General features: G+C 36.9%; 1 protein-coding gene across 1 annotated transcript in view; it reads right to left on the bottom strand.

Annotated features, from left to right (window-relative positions):
- Positions 1 to 305: 305 nt before the first annotated feature.
- Positions 306 to 20,935, bottom strand: part of OTOGL (otogelin like) — a 91,312-nt gene continuing 70,682 nt past the window's right edge. Inside the window, exons 42-58 of the mRNA XM_065631869.1 lie at positions 20,081 to 20,270; positions 19,246 to 19,460; positions 17,240 to 17,381; positions 16,754 to 16,939; positions 16,048 to 16,260; positions 15,077 to 15,181; positions 14,674 to 14,781; positions 14,209 to 14,310; positions 13,136 to 13,240; positions 13,011 to 13,051; positions 11,999 to 12,062; positions 10,562 to 10,740; positions 10,127 to 10,231; positions 9,184 to 9,303; positions 7,197 to 7,242; positions 3,086 to 3,165; positions 306 to 506 (exon numbers count right to left, since the gene is read on the bottom strand). Coding sequence (XP_065487941.1) covers positions 306 to 506; positions 3,086 to 3,165; positions 7,197 to 7,242; positions 9,184 to 9,303; positions 10,127 to 10,231; positions 10,562 to 10,740; positions 11,999 to 12,062; positions 13,011 to 13,051; positions 13,136 to 13,240; positions 14,209 to 14,310; positions 14,674 to 14,781; positions 15,077 to 15,181; positions 16,048 to 16,260; positions 16,754 to 16,939; positions 17,240 to 17,381; positions 19,246 to 19,460; positions 20,081 to 20,270 — 2,202 coding nt within the window. The remainder of the gene's footprint in view (positions 507 to 3,085; positions 3,166 to 7,196; positions 7,243 to 9,183; positions 9,304 to 10,126; positions 10,232 to 10,561; positions 10,741 to 11,998; positions 12,063 to 13,010; positions 13,052 to 13,135; positions 13,241 to 14,208; positions 14,311 to 14,673; positions 14,782 to 15,076; positions 15,182 to 16,047; positions 16,261 to 16,753; positions 16,940 to 17,239; positions 17,382 to 19,245; positions 19,461 to 20,080; positions 20,271 to 20,935) is intronic.

Below are 20,935 nucleotides of genomic sequence, written 5' to 3' on the forward strand. Positions count from 1 at the left end.
AGAGCTCATTGGAAAGCCACTGAGTAGAAACAAATGATAGCTAAATTATACCTTGTTCAAAAGGATTTATATTTTTCTTTCTATACATGCCAATATTTAAAAAGAAAATTTGAAGAACAACGGACAACATAATCTTTACTAGATCTGTGAAAAGTTACAAATAAAGAATAATTGATGACATTTAATTTATTCTTTTTTTTTTTTTTTCCCTGCAGAGTACTACAGCCATCCAAGATCAAAAAACAGAGTCTGGTGAAAGGAAACTCATTTTAATTCTTTGGATTAAATTGTGTCCACAGGAATGTTCAGTTCCATTGGCATGAGCAGTCTATAGGCTCTTGAATGACGTACATAATTTCAGTGCCATTTCCTGAGCAGCGTAATGGCACAGTCAGGTTACGTGTTCCAGTTTCTCGACAACATTTACAGAATCTTAAATGGCTATCAATATTGACATTGAAAATTGTTGCAGATGGGCATTTTCCATCACAAGACGCCACGTTTATCTATGAGTAAAATAAGAACTGAAATTAGCCATCTCAAATTTTATTATGAAGATATTACATTTCAAACTTCTTTATGACTAAAACCCATTTTTACATTTGAAAAGGACTCTGGTCTTTAAAAATATTTTATCTTCTAAAATTCATTCATTCATTCTAAATGTAGACACATTTCAAATTTTTTTTCAGTTAAACTTTGTTGTTGTTGTTGTTTAATCATGTGTTCTGTCTTAACCTTGAGCAAAATGTGCTGTGGACACCAAACTTGAATCCCTAGTTTAAAAATTAATAACTTCAAAACAGCATAGCGAAATGTATGTTCTCTTCATGTTCACTGCTGAAAAGTTAAATTTTTCTAAGCAAAACGAAGGCAAGTCTGTCCTCCTCCTCAAACATTCAAGAGGAAAAGCGTATCAGTGCAAAAGCCTTTTCGTTTCTTGTTCATACTGCTTGTGACTAAAGGTGCACCAATATTAGCTGTGTTATCACTGGAACAAATATATCCAAAAAGTAGGTGCAGTAACAAACCAGCAAGGGCAGACACTGACTATAAAATTATTTGTGCTCTTGACTTCAGCAGAGCAAAGATTTCTCTCACTATTGCATTATGTGAAGAGTCTTCTTAGCTGATATTTTAACAGAAAATAAATTGGTACACTTTAATGAAAACTTAAGCAGAGTTCATGTGCTGGGAAATCAAGAATGGCCATAATAGATTTAGTTCTTTTGTGGCAGTTTTAAATCTGATTTCTTATGCAAGTGAGGTATATAAAAGATGCTTTGATCCACTCATTTCCAAACAAACTGTGAACAAATGGGCGATGTCCAAACAAATTAGACCAAAAGGTTACTCTTACAGCTTTCCTGAAATTTGACACGGGAACAAAAAAGACCTTGTCCGAAGCACTGATAATCTCAGTTACTATTAATAATTAGTTAAATGTAATTTTGCTCAAGCCTATCCAAAGTTTGACAGCATTAACCTGGCTAAAGAACATATATGTAGTTCCAAACCACCTGCAGTAGATACCACCATTTGATGGGCCAAAATCACACAATTGAAATAGAGAGCCAAGGGTTTTGAGTGGGGGAAGTGGAGAGGAAAGGACGTGGAGCTAAGGGTATTAATAGAGATTCTGAGGGCATGAAAATCTGGAGGTAGTTCTGGGTGACGGGCAAGGGAATCTGGACTGTGGCAAGGGTGGGTAGCCATCAAGGAAATGGGGAACAAGAATATTCTAGGGAAAGGGGCTTGTGATATGGATGGAGGTGGGATGGGGGTATGTCTTTTTGGAAGGTGGCTAGAGGGGGAAGATAAGGAATCTGCACTAGAAAGTCATTAAAAGGAAGGCTTCATTTGTCGTGCCATTCTTGGAATGACCTGGCCAACACTTTGATTGCTCTCTCTTAACCTCTCTAGTTCTGCAGCAGGGTAGAGGGACCATAATTTCACAGAGCACTCTCAGTAGTACAGCACGTACAGCTTGTACGAGACACTAGAATGGGTTTGTTTCCACTCCCTATCCTGTTCCCTAAATGTCATAACTTTTAGCCTTTCTGTCTGCAGGAGAGCATTTGACAGAGGTTTCCATAGAACTGAATGCAAGGGCAAGGTCCTTTTCATCTAGCTTAAAAACTTACGAGCTTTGACTAAATCATTCTTTTTAATATCCTTTGCTTTAGTCAATACCATGTCAATATTTTGTCATATTGCTGCCCATTAACCTACTTTGTTGAAGTAACTGTGAAGCTCTCCACAGTCTTCTCTTAACTGTGGCAAATAACTGTAATTTCATCTACATACTTAAACTCCCTCACTAACAACCCTTCTTCTAAAACTGGATAAATACACACCACACTCTTACTTCTGTTATTAAACGTTGGTCACGTCACTGTTGACCTCCTTTCAGGATGGAAATGAACCTGCTGAGCTTTCAATCTGTGATGATACTTTGCCTCTTCCCTTATGACTGTTTAGGTTCCTCAAGAGAATCTTACCAGGGACCTTTTGGAAGTCTGAAGATGTTGTGTCAATCGCTTCTCCTTTAAGTGCGACATGAGAAGCACATTTGCCCTTGGTTATGCCCTGGGTTTGTAGCTGGGACTACACAAAAGCTGAGAAATAAGATCTCTTAAACAGACCCATAAATAAATGGGATCATGAATTCGTGATATGGAGACACATGCTATGTGGAGGAGAAGACACTTAGAGAGTAAAGGTCTTCAAAGAGGAACACAGCAGCGTTCCCATCATCTCCTGAGTGGAAACATTTCTCCTCCTCTTTTAGAGTGGGATATTATTTCATGGTGAAGAGTTCAATGGCTCTGTTAGTTCCAAGCAATTCTGCTGTGTACTTTCAATTTGAAGCCAGATATTTTTCTAGGTAGGAGGGTTGAGCCTTTCAGCCATAGGAACAGCTAATTTTACTCCATTTAGGAGTAGGATAACATTCCTGGAGTCAAAGGTCTGCTTTTGAGAAGACAGCAGCATTTTTTGTTGCTTGTTGATAGCTATAACCGACTTCTTAATAGTTGATTTGGTATGCCATGGGCCCAGCATTAAACACAGCTTTTATGCTTACCGGGCTTTGACTTATACAGTCGTTTTTTCTTATGGTTGTCCTGATTGTCATTTTCTGGCAAATCCTTTCTTCCTTTTTGCCTGATAAAATACAGAAAATGCATAATGAATCAATGCACTTTTTGTACTGTATTTCCTACTAAAAAAGTGAAACTATTAAAACAATTTTAATAATTATACTTTGTTTTCATTGATGTACAAAATGAAAGTGTTACTCATGATTAAATATTTTTTAGAAAAAAAATCTCTTACGTTAATAAATCCTTCCTGTGCAGAATTATCAATTTTATAGTTGGCACATATGAGGCATCAAATGACCCATTAAGCTATACAGATTTCATAAGTATTAAAATATTTATATGATTTTAAATCGCACATATGGCAAGACAAATATAAGAAATTAGAAAAAAGGATGTCTCAAGTAATTTTGAATGGTATTAGAATTAATTCTGTTTTAGCAGGAATATTGAATGTAAATGAGATTTTGATTCTGTGTTTTAGAAAATTTTCAGAGCTTAACATTTCATAAGGTAAAGCTGTGAATGTAATTACAGCCTTGATGCTATTTTGAATGTTTAAAATGTAAATATAACTATACAATGTCAATACATTTTTGAGAAATGTGTCCTTCAAGGAAGCTTTGAAAGAGAGAGATGCATATATTTGCTAAATATGGTGCAGTGGTTACTACCAGAACGAACCATGTAGCACTGAGTCAGCATATGGATCTAGGAGTAAGGAAATACTGCATTTTAAAGTACGTTCTGGAAGATATTTGTAGGAGGTTTTTTCTTTTATTTGAAAAATAAAGCTGTACAGTGCAACACAATTTTTAGCATAATAAAAGTCATAATACTGAAACAATTAAATGTATGATTTTTTTATGCTGCACTCTATACCAGCAGTTTTTTAGATCTCTTCTTTCACTACCTGTCAAAATCATGTTAGTTTTGCTACGCAATCATTCTGGACAACCAACATATAGAATAATAAGTACTATTCAGCAGTTTCTCCACCTTTAGCACATGCCTTCATAGTTGGGTGTACACAAACTCAGCAACTTTTCTGTTCCCCGGAAGCTTGTGAGCACTTTTTTAAGATAAATGAGCTCTGAGCAACCAAGACATCCTGCAACCACAGCTCCAGTGGGTATTTAAAAATCAGGCTGGCTGTGAAGTACAGCTAGATTTTATTGTGTGCATTGCAGGATCAAACAAGATTCTGTTACTGAAGTAGCAGATCGCTGTATGATGGAAGTTGTTACCCTACAGGGTCTTGGCTTTCCTTCCTCAACAACACTTAAGAAAAAGAAGTCCTGTGATATTTCCATCAGAAAGTACTTGCCAGCATGGACATGTGTAGGCAACACAGTCTGTACTTCTACAAGTTGTACAGAGGGATATACGACATTTCAGCATATAAGGTGCTGATGTCTACTGAAAGCTCTGCTGCTATACTTTTCTCGCTCCCACCTTCAGCTATCAAGAAGATCTGCATTCAGTATCAGGTGTGTTTTTTTCACTCACTCCTTATTTGAGTAAGGAGCTTCTGTGACTTACCTATCCTTAAAAGCAAAGAATTACAATGATAATGCCACAAATCTGTAACATTCTGTAATTTCTGGTGCAAAGAGTATTTATCAACATGTGATTGTAAATGTATGTTCCCCCACCTCGCCAACATATTCATAACCTTGTAAAACATGGTACTTGTGACAAAGAAATACAGCATAAATCCGTATCTGCAAAGGTGAGACCAGGCATTAGTGCACACTATTGCTCTACTTTAAGCCAAAAACGGTTCAGTCATTAAATTCAGAGACCTGGGATCAGATTTAGAGTCTCTTGGCAACAGTATTGATGATGATGGTAGTTTTTAATGTAACATTTCTTATTACAGCTACCCTGTACAGTAAGTTCACGTATTAAAACCAATTTCAGAAGTGGACAGGAGGAGAAACCATCAGCATCATATACCATAAATGGATGAGCCTAATTCTGACAGGTGCTGAGCAGTGAACCCCAACCAGGCTTTAGGAAATGGCTGATCTGGGAGGATAACAGGGGATCAGCATCTCTCAGTATCAGGCCCAATACCATTAACTTCACGGTAACATTTAACAGTGGTGACAGCTATATGCATATATCAAACAGTGCTTACGCTATTATTACTTTAAAAAAAAAAAAAAGAAAAGAAAAGACATTATTAAAAGTAATACCTGGTTCACAATTAATACTATCAGTAGGCACTACTGGACTAATGGCAAAGGGCAATAGACCCAATCCAGAACCTGGCAGAATCATTAGGAATGTAAGTTTCTCATGAAATAAAAACATTTTTACATAAATGACATTTCATTAATTCTTACACTGCCAGCTGCAATTTATCTTTTAGCAAAAGATGATGAACTTTCCTGTCAGTCTTCCAAATTTAGAAACTCTGCAGCTGCTTCAAGTCTCACTAAGTATGGCCTGAACTTTATTGCTCTCCTGGTTAACACGAAACTGGAATGATGCTTCCTTGTAAACCAAACTTGTGCAATGAGTCTCTCTAAGGCAAGGTAAGAATTAAATATACGCTCTCACTTTCGCATGCATTGCATCAAGCTCTTTTAGAAAGATCATTTGTTCCCATTAAAACCCAAAGGTGTTGCATGCTCTATTTTTAAGTACTCTTTTTAACTGCTTCACCACAAGGCACATGCTTTTAGTTAAAAATAAAACAAAATAAAATAGCATATCATGTAGGAATTATATCTGGGTTTGTAGCAGCCACCTCAGCAAGTATTTCTGAAGTATAACGATGCCTTTCCTGAGGCCAGAGCGTATGGCCAAAATTATAAATCTTCCTGGTCAACAGAAAGCCAGCAGCCACTAATAATTTAGATAATTTGGGGGAATTTATTAAATATTTTTCAACATAGCTTATCTCATTAGAGAAATAATACTGAATAATAAGATTTTAGCGCAATTCTGCTATGTGACTTTGCTGCTTCTCATTCAAAAAAAAAAAGTGTTCTCTTGTATTGAAATAGCTTTTATTTTCTGTGTTTTGGGTACAATAGAACAACAATACTTGCAATTCACTTTCAAAGCTTGGCATATCTTGGAAACTTGAGTATTGTTCAGTGTTTAATAAATATTAATATTTCCCCTTATATCACCAGATTATTTACAATACGTTGCACTTCTGAATTTTAATAACTGTGCAATGCATAGTTATGTCTGTGACTTCCTTTTCAATACTATCAAGAAAGACTTGTGTAAAAAAGTTCCAAAGACTAATTTTCTTATAATGTTGAACACAAAAAAGGCTAAAAAAAGAGGGGGGAAGATTTTCTGTGGCATTTAACAAGTTTTTGCTTTACACAATTAGTTTTATACAACAGTGTTTTATTTTTACATATACATAATTATATAGCTTGATAATAAAACCTTTTCTAGTCAAAACTGCAGAGAAAAACAGTTTATTCTCAATTGACTTTTAAAATTGAATGTCTTATGAAACCTTTATATTAGGTTTCATCACAATTCTTCATGTTTTAAAGTTACACACTCAGAAAATGTGAATGTATTCCCAGATAGTAAAAAGTCAATTTTATGTAAGGGTTGCTAATATCAGTATTACTATAAATTTTCCTCATTTGGAATTAATTTTTTTTAAAAAAATCCAATATTTTAGCCCTAGAAAATACATACTAGTGATACAGAATAAATTGGTAAGTTTAGAGACGTATTTCAAAACATCAAATTAGGAATCAATTTTAGGGAAGGAAATCCTTATCCTTTTTGGTGAAAATCATATTTTAGAGGCAGCTTAGGAAGAAAGAGAATGTTTTCATTATTTCAGTAGAGATAACTTCTTATCTTCCACAGGTTATATTTGGAGAAATTTGGTTATACTCCAGAACAAGAGTGTTAAAAGTCACCCAGTCAGCAGCCAGATGAAGCAAGACCTTTTAAAAGGAATAGTTAGTTAACTATAACATTTTTATGTGATTTGGGGAGGGACTGCATGCTTTTTCCTTCTTTATGTCCCAGCGACTGAGGTTAAAAAACAAGCCCTCCAAAACCAAAGCCAAACTAGCACATACTGCAGCCTTCAGCACTTACAGGTCTTGCAGCAGCCATCATTGTATGTCTGCACAATTCCTCCGTTCTAGGAAAATAACAGGAGAATATATCAAAAAAGACTGTGCCCAATGCAAACGTGAATTGTATCTCAAGACATTCCGTGTTCTAAATATGTCCAACTAATAAAAGATAATATCACTGAAATCAAGAGAATTGCACAGATATAATCAGCTGAAGGTTTGGTTCACAAATTCTTTACAGCCTTTGACATTGAAAACAAACTTGTCACTGCTTATCTGATCTGATCTAGTCTCCTTTGAATAAGCCACTTTGTGTCTACGAGCATCTTTTTGTATCATTCACTACCATATATCTCCCCACCACTGAGATTTATTAGGATAGTTCAAAAAATTCATGTATTCAACTTTGTTGATGATTTACACTGATCACATGCCAAGCAGAAAATTAATACCTAATAAGTAGCTCTACAACATTAACTGTATAGGTGTATGTACACACTTTTGAAAGGGAACATTATCTGCAGAATTTCAGAACAATTGGTGTGCTCAATTCTTTTTCTTGGTTATAATCTGTTACTGATTTCTCCTAAAATTGCTTGTTAGCTAGAAAGTAGAAATGTATGACAGTGAAGAAAATGTACTTTTGAAATTAAAAGAAAGCATGAGAAGAAGAAAGAGAGAGACTGAGTCAGAACCTGTCAGAATGTGTGCAAGCAGTAAACATGCACCCACAACTTTAATACATAGCTCAGATCTGTCTGTCAAGCAGACAAGTGAACACGAATAGCACTCTTACAGCAACAGCAGACGAAAGCCCTTTGAAAATTTCCATCTTTTTGTGCTAGCATACATACTTCATCTCATTACTGAAAAGATACTGAATTAGTTGTTTCAAAACTTCTTAAAAGAGCACTTAAACTCAGCCTCTTAAATCCCTGTTCCCAAGCTGCCTGTTGGAAGAGCTTTCTCCTCGACTGCTGGCACACGTCTATGCTCAGTATCTCTGAAAAACAGGTCAGACTGAATCAGGACATGAATTTCAGGGCTTCATTCTTTAAAATCTTAACCATTATTACTAAGGAAAGATCCTAATAGACATTGGCAAAAAGGGTTCCAAGGAAGAAACTAGAACATAAAGTCAAAGTAGAACAAATGTTAATTTTAGATAGAACACATTCTTCAGGATTAGAAAAAATAAGGACTTTCTAAAACAAATGCAATGTGTAAATAGGACTTGTGTTAAATTTATAATCTGTAGTCAAGGCAGCAATGGTACTTACCCTCTTTACATGTATATTTATTTTATTTTTGTTTGTAGCTTATATTAAATATATGGTGTACTACAAGTGCAAGAATTATAAGAAGTAATATAAAGTTAGAGAAGTATTAAATTAGGAATTAAAATTGTAAACAAACGTGATGTACATGAAGCATCCACATTCTTCAAACCAGTTTATATGTATAGGTCAAATTTACGTTTTTAGATATATGATGAAGGTAGATACCCATTCTTGTATGATAGATATTTTTTGTTATGTTACACAACAGTTCGTTTAAGAGATAATAAAGTTTATATATACTCTGTCATCTTTCTCATCTTCGTACAACTTAAGGAATTTTAAATATAGCCCACTTTGATGTCCAGCATTTCTAAATTGCTTGACGCAATTTATTCAGTGTATGTGCGCTACAAACTTGGCAAAGTGTTATTCCAAACTAAAGTAAGACATGGTGATTAGCACTTTATATAATGGTACCTCAAGCATTATTCCAATTCCACAATACTTTAACGTCAGTCATCGTTAAGACAAACTTTCATACTCCTCACAGATATTTTTTCAGTCAAAAAGCAAACAAGAACATAGAAAACAACACTTTAAATCACTCACATGTTTTTACTTACTACTTTTTCAATTTAAAGAAAGTGCATGTGGTGTGCATGCGCTGTCAAGTGTAAACCAAACTCCAGATCAGTTATTGTCACTTACCTCACCCAAAGTACAAACCTTTGTACACTCAGTGTCATTAAAAGGAGGGCAGACAACACCTGATGCCAGTATGACAGCCCCCCCAGCAGTCTTTGCACACTTGTAGTTGGTGCAGTTGGAGCTCCACGTGCTCCCTTCCTGAATACATAAAACAAAACCATTGACAGGAAAAAAACCAAAACCTTCCAGCTATATCTTCAACCCCAAATGTCTGAAAAAGTGGTGCACTCATGCTGTAGCACCTACTGCACTGGAAATTTTGCTGCAGACCACCTATGGGCAGCAAAGGGAAAGACCATCCTCTAAATACCAGTGGCTACTCCTGCCTGGATCCATGGCTCTAGTCTCCAGCATGATGCTCATCACAGCTTCCCTAGTGCAGAACGAAAGGGCTCTGGGCCAGAAAAAAGGTCTGGTAGTTTCTTTTGCTCCAAAAGCAATGGGAAGCATGAACCAAGTCATGGCCACATCTAAATTTCCTTGTATGTGGATGCTGGAACACACCATCAGGATCCTGAACCCCCATGCTTCAGTTTGCACACTTTCCTTCTGTAGCAACCAAAATGAAGAGTGGGCCTGGGAAGAGGGGGACATAGGAGTCCTGATATGGACTCAGAAACTCCTAACTCATCTAAATCCCAGTATATGACTTTTTCAATTTGAACCCTGCCCTGCATTTAGAGAATATCCAGCCTTAAGTAAACGATGACATTCACGTGTCTTTGTAGAAAATATTACAACCAATAAAATGAAATAAGGTGTTCACCTAGAGTGAAATGACAAGTCATTAAAGAAACATGCTTTTTTCCTATCATATACCATAAATATCCCCTAAGTGCATAGCCAGCAGTTAGGAGGTATGAAGAAGGACACGCAGCATGAGTTAACTCAGAAGTGGCTGTCAGATGCCTGTTTAGCACAACATTATGGCTATTTTCTATCTCTGCCCAAAGGCACTTACCTCATACACAATCAGTGTTCCATTCTCAGTATGAAAAGAGCAGGACACATTTTGGCAGGTACCACAACAGGTATGGTGACTGGAGGAAGGAATGTATATTTGATGCTGGAAAGAAAGGAAAGCAAAAAAAAGCAAAGCAAAGAAAAAAAAATTAAACATACAGTATATGAAAATTAATTGATTGCTGAAACTAAAAATACCAAGAGAAACAATATATAAATGCATGAATGCATACGTTTACATATGCTGATATGCTTAAATATGCTGCTAGAAATTACATCTCAGGATAATCCTAGAGACAAAAGATACACATCATCACTATTAAGTTTTCAAGTTCTTGCTGAGCAAACAGAACTAGTGAAAGTCTTCACTTTGATCCTAACTGTGTAGTTGTGTTCACAAATTGCATCATTCCTGTATTTTAAGAATACTCACTGCTTCACATTGCTGGGAGCAGTTCACCACTGTAAAATGCATGGCATTGTATCCTGTGTTCTGGTCTTTTTCTTGTAAACACTGTACAGTGTAACAAAGGTCTCCATCCAAGTACTGAATCATTGACTGTCCAGGATTCAGTACTGTGACCTCTTGGAAGATGCACACATCATCCTTCTCTAACACCGAAAGAAACAAATTTTACCAGAAGGGAAAAAAAAAAAAATCATCAAGCAAATTAACAGAATCACTGAAGACAAAAGTAGAGCAAAGTCCTACACTCTGCTAAAGTTTTCTCACTTTTAGACTTGATTGGTCTGTGGTTTTGATTACCAAATAAGGAGGGGGGGAGATATAATTCAGCTTAAGAAAATGCTACAAAATGCAAAACTGCCTAAAATGTATAGTGTTCCTATTATGGAAGTAACAAAAATATCTGTTGCTCTTATTTTGAGAGAGTTCTAATATTTAACATTAGGCTAAGCACACTGTATGAATTATTCTTTACATCACGAAATGTAGCCTTTCTGTCAATTAAAACAGTATGTCTACAATTACCTGTGGGAAACAACCATGCTCAAGCTGTACTCAAAGTGTGTGCTTTGCTCCCAGAGGCAGTTTAGCTTGGGCTGCAGTGAGGATCGCAGCACACCTCAAGCACCCCCAAGCACAGTACGGCTGAAATTTGGTCTACCTGGGGTAGCTGAATGAATGAAGGGAGCAGAGATTGGTTCTTGAGACTGGGCACCTGTCCTTGTGCTGTCTGACAGGTCTGTGTGTGAGATGTCATCTCCTTTGTGCTCGATAGTTCAACATGCAGTTGAACGTGAGCCAACAGTGTTTGATCATGAGCCAACAGTGTGCTACAGGAGGTTTAGGTTGGACGTTAGGAAAAGGTTCTCCACCCAGAGGGTGGTGGAGCACTGGAACAGGCTCCCCATGAAAGTGTCACGGCCCCAAGCCTGGCAGTGTTCAAGAAGAAACTGGACAACGCCCTTAGATACGTGGTGTGAATTTCGGGGTTGTCCTATGCAGAGACAGGAGTTGGACTTGATGATCCTTGTGGGTCCCTTCCAACCGAGGACATTCTATGACAGTGAGCTGGGAGCAGTCGCACTGCTGAGGCTCAGCGAAGGTTCAGAACCTCCTTCCTACCTGCCTCTTGCCATAGAGACAGTACCTGGCTCTGAAACCATGGGTAGTTTTACAACACTCCTGTGCCCCACCAATACAGACACAAAATGGATGGCTTGGCAGGCAAAGTATCATCTTCAGAAAAGAGAGCATAATTACATAGATAGGCAGACATCCAGAAAATCAAGATAAAATAATGTTTATGTTTGAGAAGGTTGTTATGGTCCTCTTTCTGCTTTCTTTGTGTGCCCTTTTTACTAAAAACTAAAAAAGAAAAAACAGATAGCAATATGAAAAAGTTACCACAAATGTAGTGAGTGCATCCACAAGCACTGGAAACACCATTATCTATTCTTTTAACTTCTCCCTGAGTATAAAAATATAAAAGAGTTTTCAAAGTCATACACAATTAAATGTAGTGCTAAACAGACAGTTTTTCTCTAAAAATGTAAAATATTACTTTCCTTACTTCCACCCCTGCTTTCATAAAAGAGAAAAATTGCAATGCACTCAAGGAACAGCAGCATGTTCAGAGTTATTCAATGTATTTATCTCTTTAAAAAAGAGCAAAGGACTTCATTTCCTCTAGGAAAGAGCAGAGTGGCTAAACAGCAACTTTTCCTAAGATAAAAAGTTATTTCAATCATAAACATATTAGCAGAAGACTGCCTTCTATGAATTTTCTTCCAAAAGATCGGCGAAAACTATTCAAATTTGCAACTCCGGTTCAGACTTTATATTATGCAGTCTTCACAGAAGGGTAAGAGAAAGTCAAATTACAGGCACTACCCCTGTCACTGTGGTAATAATGGGAGTTTCAAAATTTACTCATAATAGTTTTCCAGATCACAGTCTCTATTACAAGAAGGTATGTGAAGAGCAAGATGTTTATGATTTCTTATATCAGCTAAATTCTGCAATGTTAAATCATTTTAATTAAAAGCATAAATGATTAACAAAATAACACATTTCTCCAGATGATACGTATGATCATAAAGCTCATTCCTCATTAATTATTAAAAACAATTGGGAATTATTTCCATGGAAAACCTTCCCAGCATATTGCTTCAGGTCAGCATTGAACAGAATAATATTACAGTTGTTTTTCTTCTTTTGATGTTTTTGATGTCTTAGAACACACAAAGTGAAATTTCCCCAAGGAACAGTTGACAACACTGGGTGGATGCTTGATGGAGCTACAGCCTGTCCCTGTCCAGCCTCATCACACCATACAATTAATTGAAACAAGGAAAGGAAAGGCAGGAGCAAGAGGGCTGAACATCACTAATAAAAATATCTAAAGGACAGTGCTTACCAATTTACAGGTCAGCATAGCAGTGTTTCCACAGCTACATTCTGAGAACAAGAAAAGCATATTAGTCAGTTAGCTAATTGTTAGGTTTTGTTAACAGCAATGATAAGGAATAAAGCACTAATTACCACAATGCCATTCTGGACAACACTGCCCAGGTATTTTTTCCTTCACAAGTGTCATGTCATCTGTGCAATTCATAGGAGGCTCAGAACAAAGATTTTCATCGCAAACTAAATGGAGGGAAAGGACATGTATGAGAATTTACTTTTTTTTTTTTTTTTCTCTCAGCTACTAATGTGCTGTAAAGCACATTTCTGTAAGATAACAGGGAACAACTGCCCTCCTGGGATGACACTAAGAAGAAAATACTTATCAGAGGTGGCTTCCTGGGACTCTGGAAGAAGACCACATACTAAGATCTAACTTCCTGCTTGACAGAATTTAGCAAAACAAGTGCCAAACACCTTTGCAGAAACTTTCACCTGGGTACAAGCGCTAGGAAAAGGAAACAACCCAAATATGGAACCACCTGAAGAAAAAATTACTAAACTCCAAACTTACTGGAAGACAATTTAACTACTTGAAATTACCCAAAGGTTGCAATAGGAGAGAAGTGAATCTCAACTAAGCAGTTACCCTTGTAGACAGACTAAGAACATATAGCACAGTTATGAGGCTACCAAAGAGTCTACATTACACTGCAATTATTTTTCTTCTGGCTGCTCATTGTTTGAATAGTAGTCAACCCAGCAGTATTTGAAACCCTTGGCCTACTCCTTCCCCTAAAAGCTAAAAGTGCAAAGAAACTACCTAAACAATAATGAATGGTACAATAGAACGACAACATAGAAGCTGTTTTATTACAGGTGTTTTAACATAGAGACAATTGGATATTTATACTCCAAGAATGGGATTCAGTTCCATGGTAATAAAGGGGTATTTAGATCACCCTGAAAGTAGGTATATACTGTCTTGTGAACTAAATAACCTCTCCAGACTCCACTGACTGGGTTGGTTAGACCACCACTGAGTATACCAAGAACTTTGAACCTACCTCAAATGCAGACACCCTCATTCAGCTCTCAACCCCTATCTGAAGCCCACCCTAAATATTGAATCAAAAAAATATCCACACACACACAGACTGTCATTTTTACTAAATCTGGTAACTTATTAAACTGACAACTATTACACTCACCGCAGTAGTAATGAGGACAACAGTAATGTATGGTATGAAGGTCTACAGTGAGAATTTCCCCTTCATTACACAAGGGAACTGGCTCAATACAGGATTCGCAAACTAAATTTAAAAAAATCAGACATTTACAAAGTTTTAAATACTAAAAAAGTTAGCACATGTGAATTCTGTTTAACAAGCTATATAAAAAGTTATGTTTGCTACTTGGATAACTGAGGTTTTATGGATTGACATTGAAATATAAAAATATAACAAACTTCAAGTATGATGTTCAAAATTATGTTAGAAATAAAAGATCCCATTACCCAAGAAAAATTTATGCTCCAGTCAGCCTGACCTGTGTTTAGTCTGACTGACATCTCCAAGAATTCCTGGCTTAATTTGTTAGGTTTAGAACTGTAGACTGTTTTTGTAAATACCTGACTATTTCTTAGTTATTCATAAAAATATTAGAAACTTTTTTACCACAGAGATAAGAGAAACAACAGGGATCTTCCTGTTTTGCTTCAACAATAAATTGATCTTCTCTGCAGTCCAGCTGGGAAGAATTGAAACAAACTGAAGGATCACATTCTGTAGGATATGAAATAAACAGTCTTTTTAAAAGAGTCAGAGAAACAATCCTAAAAAAGATAAAGAAAATCTATTCTTCATCTCCTTAGTAAAGCAATATACCCCAAATTGACTGCAAATCAAAAGTGACACAAAAAATATTGGAGAGTGAGAAAAAAAATACATAATTGCCTAGTGCTATTTATAGTGTCCCATTCTGTTAACAACCAAAACCACTTGTAGGGCAGATTTTCTTACAACACATAATACAAGTATGGAAAACGTCCCAGTAACTGTGTTTTTGTATTTCCCTTACCACAACGGTACTGTGGACAGCAGGAGAGAGGGTGGTAGCCTACCACTAATTTTTCATTGGCTTTGCATGTTGGAATAATGGCATCGCACAAGGACATGTTACATTCTGTGGGATAAAAAGACAATCAATTTTATCATATTTGAACAGATACAAGTGCAGTTTGAGATATTTATACTGTCTAGTATAGAGATCCACAAACTAAGAGCAGCCCAAGTCAGTTTAAAGTGCACTCCATACCATCACATAAACCTCCAGGCTCAGCCTGGGGCTGGTATAGCTCCATTGACATGGCACTGCGCAAGCACAGTTATATCCCTCTTAAGCGGGTATTTACTTGCTCTGCTTCCTACACATGAAGTCAGCTAAAATTTGCCAGTGAATATATTCCCGAAGTGAATTGACAAATACAGTGTCGGTTACAGGTATCTCACTGAGAAGCACCATGTCAGCTGGACCATTTGTTCTTGTTTTCCTTGAAGATGTTGTGAAGAACTAAGTATCTTTAGCTTGACATTTTTTTCTAACAACCATGGCCAGACAGAATATTAGTATTCAGTGATTAGGTCACAGAACACTGCTTCTGGGAAACAGCAGCAGATCAGAGGATACTGCTCTTGACACCAAAGCACTAATAAGAAAAGTGCTTCGGCACACAGGGCTCTGATGACTGCGCCAAGTACCAAGGTGCTTCTGTCATTGAGTATTTATCAATTTCTTTTGAAGTTCCACCCAAGAGCTTAAAAATTAATTTTTAACAGAAGTTTTGTTTCACAAGTGGACTTCTAAGAAAAAAAAATCAGTCAATTAGTAGAAAGAAAACAAACCTGCTTCACTGGCCCAACAAGCCACAAGTACCTAAAAATCAATTCTGAGAAATGTTACATCAAACCCTGTCTAAAGATTATTATCTGACAGTGAATGTCAAGCACTTACCTTATACTTCTGTTACTGAAAACAAGTGTGGTACCTACCACAAACTTTCTTTAGACAACAAGCTCTCTCTTCGATGATATGGACGACAACTTCCCCTTCTCTTTCACATACTGGTGGTGGATCTTCGTGGCATTCAGGTTCTACAGCAACAATGCTTCCATTTTCTAAGCAATTGTACATGCAACAGCCTTTCATGGACCCATTCCAGATCTCCCCAGCAGAGCGGGGTTGTCCTTTGTTATCTGTACATGCTGAGAGAAAAACATTATAGCCCTTCAACAAGTAGAGAGTGCAGATTTCCCCCAAGCAGCTCTCAGTTGTATAAAATTATTGCGCAAAATAAGGACACTGTTGAGCATTATGATCAAGGAATCCAAGAAAAGATGATGACCTTAAAAACTCCAAATGGACAAATGCTTTGCTATGGGTGAAAATAAATACTGAGTGCAAGGGAAAGGACCTGCCCGTGCTTTTCCTTTCTGAGTACACCAGAAAATAAAGCCTGGGAGCTAGGGAAGAATGACCATCATTTTTCCCCCACAGGAGTCCATCAGCACTGGGTCTTCAGTCCAAGTGAACTGAAAGCATAAAATGCTGTAGCTTGAGATGAAGCTGGGCTCTCTTGAATGGACCTGTACCAGATTCACGCTTACTGAGGACTAACACAGAACTTAAACATAGCTTACAATGAGCTGCAGTTAATATTAGCATAACTGCAAAACCACTCTGTCTGGCTTTACTTACTACATTTTTCTTCTGGTACACAAAGGTCAGAGTCTGTTCTATGCAGAATAGTGCCATTTTTACACACACAGTCTTCCCTTAAATAAGAACAGTGAGAATCTTCATAGAACCATTTATTCAAGCATGTCTTGGCTTCACAAGGTTGTACACAAGGGTGGTACTCCTTCCCCTCAGGACAACTCAATGCTGAAAGTCATAAAAATAGGACATTGAGTGCTGCTGTAATTCAGCATTTCATTGGATAAACAGGTAGTAAGAACAGTACTTTAGGTAAACAACTCATTCAATCAAGATTAAAACTGATTCATGACAAAATAAATTCATGACACAACAATAAATCTGAAGAACTTGTTCCCTGATTCACTAATGCTGTGATAGAATGAGATGGTACTTCCAATAACAATAGAAATAGTTTTTTTAACTCTTCACTAGACACTGCAGCAGTTTAAAGTCACATTGGGGTATAGAACGTGGCTATCTGCTTACAACAGTAATCAGGTGTCCTCCATTTAATGCAGATGTTGTGCTTGTTGCATAAAGCCACGTATGCAGAAAGTGCATCACACTCATAATTCCAAAAATAAGTATTGTTGATCCACATCTTCTCACAAAACTCCTGTGGTGAAACCTAGGAACATATTGTAATTGAGAATTAACAAGTAGAAGAGCTTTCTGTAATTAAAATAAATCATTAATTACAAGAAATAATGCAGCTGCAAGGGGAAAAATCACAAGCAGTGTTTACAGTAAAAATATATTCTTTTTTCAGAATACTCATTCCGCAAAACTTAAACTGCCAGAGTTTTTTATATTCATCAGTAGGCACAGAACACAACTCTAATAAGACTGTCACTCTGCTTACAAGAACTGCTTCAGTCTAGCCCTGTCAGCTAAAAGTCAACAATCTCAGCTAAACATTGATGCTATACCTTCCATAAATCCCTGATGGGATCAAATTATTACCAAGTGTTCTCTTTCTGTGTCTATAAGACCTGATAGCCTATGTTACTGGGTGTAAATGCAGGTGGTCCGACCTATCTTATTTCTGTTGGTTTTATTTGCATAAGCTTACAACAAGATGGAAAAAATCAGATTTTGTTTCATTCTGCCTGTTCACTACCGAGCTGCGGCCCAGCTCTCCCTGTGGTTTCAGCAAACCTTCAAGCAGTCACTGACTTCTACCAGAAAGTTCGTTACACTGATGACTTTGTTACATATCCTTGTCCAGTTGCGTCATGGCTGTGAAGTACACAATACACTCCATCCACTCTGATTCTGCCACCATTGGGTTTAGGAAATAAAATAAATTTCACAATGGAAGAACAAAATGCTTGGCAATTTTGATGCTATGTCGAGTTTTGTTATAAACCAGGAAAAGATGCAATTGCATTGTATCTGAGGCTATGAGAGTTCTCCTGGAAGCGTATAAGAAGTAGGAATTCTGACTATTCAGATTACCTGTGATTATTTTAGAATAAGATATTTTAAACAATTATGAAAAGCATCCTGCTACCCACTGGTACTATTCTCCCTTCTTGATTCCAAACTACTTAACACTGCTCTGCTCCCTCCCATTAGGTTTCTGTGGCAAATATCTATTAATATTTAAATAAATAAATAAATAAATCTCTTTAACTCCTTTCTTTCAGAAGAACTCCCTCCATTTTTTTTCCATCTGGGGAAGGTGAAGAGAGGTCTTGGAAGTTTGAAGGAAGAGGCTCAGCTGCCTGTAATACCTTTAACAGCATTTGTCTGTGATGAAAACCGAAGAGCAACACAATGCAAACCAAGGGTGGAAAGGCAGAACAGCAAGAAACGAATCAGGAATCTGGACACATCTATCTCTGAGAAAGAAAGGGTCACTTGAGTAATCAGTCCTTTTTATTTTAAATTAAGTGGGAAAAGCATGTCAGACCTCAGAGATTTGGGGCTTCCTCATTTCCCATTCCTGGAAGCAGCTGCACTGCACTACCCACCTCTAGTGGTAGTCTGCATGCTACAGCTATAACCCCCTCAGAAAGTACAGTGTCCAGAAAAAAATGATCATGACTTCTGTAAGAAATGCTACCAAATTGTCAACATAATAGTGACTACATCAAAATTTGTTTAACTGGAAATTTCTTTAGTCGAGTTAGTCTTAGACTGGATGAGTTGCTCTTGTGTGTGGCAGAAGCACAAGGCTTTCCGTTCTAGTGACCCATGTCAAGCCTTTATTAAAAATAACTCTTTTGGAATGTGTTTGTGTTGAAATGATAATCTGGTATGTCGCCTTTGAGCTTTGCCTACTCAATAATTTCAGAAACAGCATAATAGCACAGGGATCCATATAGATGTGTGTTTATAATGGACAACATGCCAGAAGTACTAAAGCCACTCATCCAGATGTCAACTAGTGAAAGTAAGCAAAATATAAAAAATGTGCATCTCTCTTTTCTTAACTATACGTATTTTATTTAATTTTCACCTGGAATTGCTCTGATCTTCATACTCACTCGCTTGTGACAAGGGATGAAAATGCTTCTGTTTAACAGTTCCATACAGTATGTGCAGTTATCTTCAGTGCAGTTTCTCACTGGCCTTCTGGTTGTTACATCAAGTGATTTCTCAATTTCCCAACTCTTAATGAACACTTCAATTTCCTCCATATTTGTAATTATGGTCCTGTTTTGCATTTTCAGGTCATCAGTAGGGTCTCCATTACACACCCCTGGAGACAGAGCATCACATTCAGAGCACAAACAAACATGCCATAGCGCTTCCTTGGGAAAGAAAAGCCCTCTTAGTAAGGTAAGATTAACATTGCATCAGGCCCACCTGTGAGATGTAGTCGTCTGAATTTATACGTGAAAGCAGCTATATGTCCACTTGTGATTTTAGTTGTCAGCTCAACGGCTTAGCAAAACCACCAGCTCATGCAATACAAGTAACGATATTTTTCCCAACAGTGAATTTACTTTTGAGAAAAACTGCTATCCAACTGCCACTTCTCTATTGGAAACTTTTCCCTTTTCTTTGCTTGACTTCAATGATATTCTTAAACACAGGCAGAAGATAAGTGCATTTTTTTAAAGTTCATTAAACACAATATACTGATCATTACTTGCTCTGAGAACTACTTTATTAGCAAGTAGTGCTTTGAAACAGAATTATTGATTTATTATTGTTAATTAACAGAATTTTACGAACCCACCTCAAATAGGATTGTCAGTGTAGTTAATGGAGGTCACGAACAGAGTTACAGGGACAAAAGCCACAAACACAAAAGGGAGGTGTAAATTTTAAATGAGAAAATATTAAGTAAGAAAAAAATAGCCACCGTAGCCTCACCACAAAGTCCTTCTGTCTTCATCGATGTGTTAGAGTGTAATCCATACTGGATATCTATGATGCCTGTAACATGAGCCCACTTGATGCTAATACCAGCTGGGGTATTAATGACATACATTGCACCAGTATCCTGAATAGTCAGTCCTTCTTTTGAAAATGGTAATGATTGGAATACAGAATCCACTACTACCTAAAATAAACCAAATACATTTTAGGGATAGAAACAAATTGTGAAGATGTATTTTATATGTCTTTGCATCTTATATCATGAAACATTTTTTACAGTCTCTGCCACATGCAATAACAGTCACAGTGCTTAAATCAATTTCCTGTCAGTGCCATTTCCTACAACTGCAAATGAAGTAGGCAGGAGAAAAATAATTATATGGAAATATTTTCTAATTAAGGAAGCAATAAATCTCCTTCATCGCATACTATATAATTAAAAGAAAAACAAAAACAACACCAACACCTCACGCCAGTTATTCAAAGTTATCTGTTCTGACCTGTTATTGACTAGCAGGAAAGGCAGCTGAAGTATTCCTGAAGTATTTGTCACATCTTGGAACATTTCTGTCCGGTTCTAGGTTATCTAGAAATGTAGTCTCAAGTATAAATGCCTTTTACAGCTTCTTTAAAACCTCAAAAAAACTTTGAAGTGTCATTTTGGATAAAAGACGTGTAAGCAAAGCATGGTATCAGAAATGCATGGGTTTTGATTCTAGCATACCACGAACTACTGGGAACCTGAACCGCAAAAGTAATCCCAGTTCTCTAGTACATTCATTATCAGTCTGATCTATTGCATTCTGCAGCTCTCCAGCTGTCTTTTAAGTGTACACATAGTATATACTG

Source organism: Caloenas nicobarica, chromosome 1 (assembly GCF_036013445.1).
Source record: "Caloenas nicobarica isolate bCalNic1 chromosome 1, bCalNic1.hap1, whole genome shotgun sequence".
In the NCBI taxonomy this organism is placed as follows: Eukaryota; Metazoa; Chordata; class Aves; order Columbiformes; family Columbidae; genus Caloenas; species Caloenas nicobarica.